General features: G+C 45.5%; 1 protein-coding gene across 1 annotated transcript; it reads left to right on the top strand.

The window, feature by feature from the left end:
- The first annotated feature begins 271 nt into the window (after positions 1-271).
- Positions 272-3,406, top strand: LOC311373174 (transforming acidic coiled-coil-containing protein 2-like). The gene is made up of 4 exons (XM_084490008.1): positions 272-1,130; positions 1,460-1,566; positions 1,922-2,042; positions 2,452-3,406. The coding sequence occupies exons 1-4, from the start codon at positions 870-872 to the stop codon at positions 2,515-2,517; spliced, it is 555 nt and encodes a 184-aa protein (XP_084346134.1). The 5' UTR covers positions 272-869; the 3' UTR covers positions 2,518-3,406.
- The last annotated feature ends 1,238 nt before the right edge of the window (positions 3,407-4,644 follow it).

Raw genomic sequence — 4,644 nt, 5'->3', positions numbered from 1 at the left:
GCATCTTATCTCTTATTTATTCCTTTTTTTTTTTTATTAAGCCACGACCACCCCCACCAGGGACGGCTCTGCCTGTCATTGGTCAGACTTGTGTTCTTCACGTTCGCGGGCCTCTTCTCACGATCTCCTGTGCGTTCCCCCCCCCCACCCCCAGCCCCGGCTTGACTTTTAACACGGTCCCTTGTTTTTTCTGTTCTGCTCCCATTTTGCTTCTTTCAATTTGAACCCCCCCACCTACTCCGCCTTCTTCCCCCCTTATCAGGCATGCCAGGTAAGTTGCGCAGACGCTTGCTTCACTTTTTTTATCCTGTCCGTCCTCATCCGTCCATCACTCAGCGGAGAGCAGACGCCCTCCATCTTGTTTGTCTTTCTCCATTTGTCTTGTTTCCTTCTTGTCTCTTGTCATCTTCAACGACCTTTTCAGCGAGAGATCTATATCACCACCTTAAAGGAGAGAGACGGAAGGCCATTTCGATCTTATTAATTATTTATGATCTACCATGACTTACTCTGCATGCTCCTTTAGGTTTGTAACCTGTGTCGTGAAGTGTGGGAAATGCACCATTCAGAAACAACCATGCATACATATCCACATATGTATTCTGGTACATTGTAGAGGTCACATATCCATCTAACCAAATAACACACACACCTTCCACTGTTCATTTGCGTGTATCCTTGTGTGTGTTTGTGTGTTTACAAATGTACGCGTGCGCGTCGATGCGTTTGGTGCACATCTGTGCGTGTGTGTGTGTGCGCTCCCACACATGTGTGCATGCGTGTGCGTGGTGATGTGTGCGTGTGTTTGATGGTGTGTTTTGTCAGCGCGTGCGTGTGTATGTGTGCCTACTGTGTACTCTCAGGTGCAAATGTTCATTTCTTCCATTCATGTTCTGACTCCAAGCGTGTTTGTATGTCTGTGTCTGTGTGTGTGTGTGTGTGTGTGTGTGTGTGTGTCACCACCCCCAGAGGATGAGCAGAAGGAGAAGTCCCTGTCCCACCACACCATCCAGGCGCTGATCATAGAGAAGGACCAGGCGCTGTCCGACCTCAACTCCGTGGAGAAGTCCCTGGCCGAGCTCTTCCGCCGCTACGAGAAGATGAAAGACGTGCTGGAGGGCTTCCGCAAGGTACACACACGCACGCACACACACACACACACACACACACACACACACACACACACACACACACACACACACACACACACACACACACACACGCACACGCACACGCACACACACCTGCAAACAGACGCACACTTACATACAACCATACACGTTAACCAAAGCACACAAGTACACAAATATACATATGCACACGCGCGCATACACATACAAACATACACACACTCACCAATTGCTAGCATATTCAGAAATACCCACGACACTTTTGATGCCCTGCACTTGCAGAGGGCAGTGAATGAATGGGTTTCCCTCCGCGTCCGTCCTCTCTGCAGAACGAGGAGGTTCTGAAGAAGTGTGCCCAGGAGTATCTGTCCCGCGTGCGGAGGGAGGAGCAGCGGTACCAGGCCCTGAAGATCCACGCCGAGGAGAAGCTGGACAGGTGAGTCTCATCCGTCCTGCTCGCTTGCCTCCTCTATCCACGGAGTGTTGTGTAGTTTATTGAGTTAAAATAATTATTCCTTATATTTTGCTACAGATTTTCTTCATATTCATGGTTGTCATTTGTTACTTTTTTACATTTATTTTAAAGGTAAAAAAGCAACCTCCTGTCCTCTGGACAGGAGGTTGAACATGTAGCAAATGACCACAGTGTGGTATACCTGCTATACACAGTGTTTTTGAGTGGGTGACTTGCAGAGTTAGCTGCCCCCAAAAATCTTTCTAAACTTGTGTGTGTGTGTGTGTGTGTGTGTGTGTGTGTGTGTGTGTGTGTGTATCTGTGTGTGTGTCTCCAGGGCCAACTCGGACATCGCCCAGGTGCGCTGCAAGGCCAAACAGGAGCAGGCGGCCTGCGCGGCCAGCCTGAGGAAGGAACAGATGAAGGTGGACTCTCTGGAGCGCACCCTGGAACAGAAGGTCAGTCAGGGCGCCCACGGTTCGGTTATTAATGATGTTACCCCCATATGTTTCCTTAGACCGTAGCTTGTTACCCTATCGTGTTGTTCGGTCATTCCCTACATGCAGTAGAGCCAAATGCAATTCATTTAATTGAAGATTAAAGACTGTACAAAGTGTGACAAATGGGTTTGACTCTAGGGAAGCCTTGGCCAGTCATTCTTCATCAGTAATTGTTCTACCTTAAACGGTGTAGTCAGTTCTAAACTTAAACTGATGAAATAATACACATCAGCTGTATGGGATAATATGTTAAACGTCACGCAAATATCTGCTGTAACTGAGCTATGCCGTACAACATGTTTTACGGAGCCTGTCTCGATCTAAGGATGTCTAAATCGTCTTTTGTGTCGTATCTTTTCAACAACAGAACAGAGAAATCGAGGAGTTGACGAAGATCTGCGACGAGCTGATCGCCAAAATGGGGCGGAGTTAGCAGTGGCGACGCCCCGTCTCCCAGGGGGAGGCAGAAGAACGCCAAACTTTATCCCGAAGAACAGAGGCGCCACCTCCGCCCCAGGCGAGGGGTCTCACGTCGTGCCCGTCTCGCTTCCAGACTTTGCCTTCCATGGCTCCCTCTGTGCCCTCCCCTCCACCGCCCCACCCTACACTCAATGTGTCAATGTGGTTTTACTGTACTTAAGGGTGTGGATTCAAGTGCTTGTGTACACAACATATCACGTGTGCGTGAGCGTACCTGTGTGTGAATGGTTGCTGTGTTGGGATGATTGCAAGAGTGTGTGTGTGTGTGTGATAGAGAGAGAGAGAGAGAGAGTGGGATGAAATGTAATGTTGCCATGACAGCCACTGATGGACAAGACTGTAAACCTAATCCTGCTGTTGTTTGTTCTAAATAGAAGAGTTCAATATAAATGTCGACAGACAGCATATGTCCTGTATATGACTTAGTTTTGATTGATTACACGCTGGCTTATTTACTAGTAATGAAAATATATTAAAGATCACAGTAGCTTATTGCATGTGAGATGTTTGTAAATAGAGAGTTTCCATGATTGATAACGCTCACTTGCATTTTTGATACAGTTCCGTCATATAAAACAAACCAACCAATGCTTTCCTTGTCGTTTCCTTGTAGATACTCCGTGCTTACTTTGTCCCCTTAGCTCTCGATGAAAACGTGGGATTTTATTTTGATATAAAGCAAACTAATTGTCATCAGTTGTGGCCATGGGTAACTTAATTTAATGTCCAGCGCCCTGCTGCTGTGGCTGTTGTGATGCCCTGATAGGAGTCCTGCTCTTCTCAGCACCACCGCTGTACAGCATCTGCTTACAAAGTGCAATAAAGGATGGCAATACAACCGACTGGCTGTGTCTCTGGGTTCCTACAGCGCTCCTCTGATGTTCAAATGTGTCCTGATTATGGTTCTCTTACCCTGAGCGGCTGTTTCACTGTTTGGTGGGGGGCCCACATAGGATGGCCTAAATAGAAGGCTGTTGTGAGCGATATTTGTTTTTCTGTGTACGCTGCATATCATTTTAATGTATTCTGCTTGCGTTATTCCAACAAGATGGCTGCATTAACTATTCATGTGTCATTTCTCAAAACAAATATTACAAGGAACTACAGCATAAACAACCATTTGAATTGACAAACTAGGAAAGCTCTGCGAGGTTCTGCTAAGGAGATCTGTGAGGTGCGGTAGAGTACACACTCTTTATGATTCTGCACAACACAACACACCTACACACCAACATTACCAGCGCTGAAAGTCCATCACGCTGTAATGTTGTGCGTTGTTGTGTGCTGTGGTAATCCCCCTTGAGGTCACGACGCTGGGGGAGGGGATGGGGTTGTTGCCCATCTGATCATTGAGATTAAGATCAGGTAAGGGGGAGAGGGGGTGCTTATGGAGACAACAACCTGCTTCTCATTGTGTGAACTGGAAGTCCCATAAGGACCCAATTCGGCGACATGAAGGCTGCCCGGTACAGGCCTGTAGCGCTGCTTCTGTTCTTGGTTCTACTGCCTGACTACGGTAAGAGATTTGTTCAACCCATTCCCAACTGTCCCATCTCTCTCCCCCATCTTAGAACCTGACTTGCTCATGTAACCTAGTCTTTTAAAATGTTTTTTTAATCGGATATTCATGTGATGCAGACATGGATGTCCCCATCCATGACTACCATAGAGCGTAAAAAAGGTCACTATCATGTTTGTTTGCATGTTAACTGTCTTCTTATGATACAGTTGACCTAGTCTTGATTTCTGATTTGATTTAATGATTGTATTTAATATTGAGTTAATAAGTTTGTTTTAGCTTTTTCTTTAAAAAAATAGCATCTGATTTCTATGAAAGCGTAATGCATTCACTTAAGAGAAGAATTTTGCTCTTGTTTTCTTTTTTTTTTTTGAATTAACATCATTATCTCAGAATAGAAAAGTTGAAAGGGGGAAAACAAGGATGCTTTCTTTTTCTGTATGAATGAGTTTATTATCTCAGAATTCAGAGTAAATAAAATCTGACAGTTTTTATGCAATAAGGAGAAAACTCAAAATCCCAAGATAACCATTTACTTAAGTGCTTGATTTCACAGAAGCA

Source organism: Micromesistius poutassou (assembly GCF_964030765.1).
Source record: "Micromesistius poutassou genome assembly, contig: SCAFFOLD_5611, whole genome shotgun sequence".
Lineage (NCBI taxonomy): Eukaryota > Metazoa > Chordata > Actinopteri > Gadiformes > Gadidae > Micromesistius > Micromesistius poutassou.
The sequence above is the reverse complement of the archived record's forward strand: the minus strand, read 5'-3'. Positions and strand labels throughout refer to the sequence as shown.

Bases quoted from the DNA above. Each gene is read 5' to 3' on its own strand.
- LOC311373174 (XM_084490008.1), top strand. From the start codon at position 870: ATGTTCATTTCTTCCATTCATGTTCTGACTCCAAGCGTGTTTGTATGT. The intron at 1,567-1,921 runs GTGAGTCTCATC...GTGTGTCTCCAG, and splicing joins GCCGAGGAGAAGCTGGACAG to GGCCAACTCGGACATCGCCC. The intron at 2,043-2,451 runs GTCAGTCAGGGC...TTTCAACAACAG, and splicing joins AGCGCACCCTGGAACAGAAG to AACAGAGAAATCGAGGAGTT.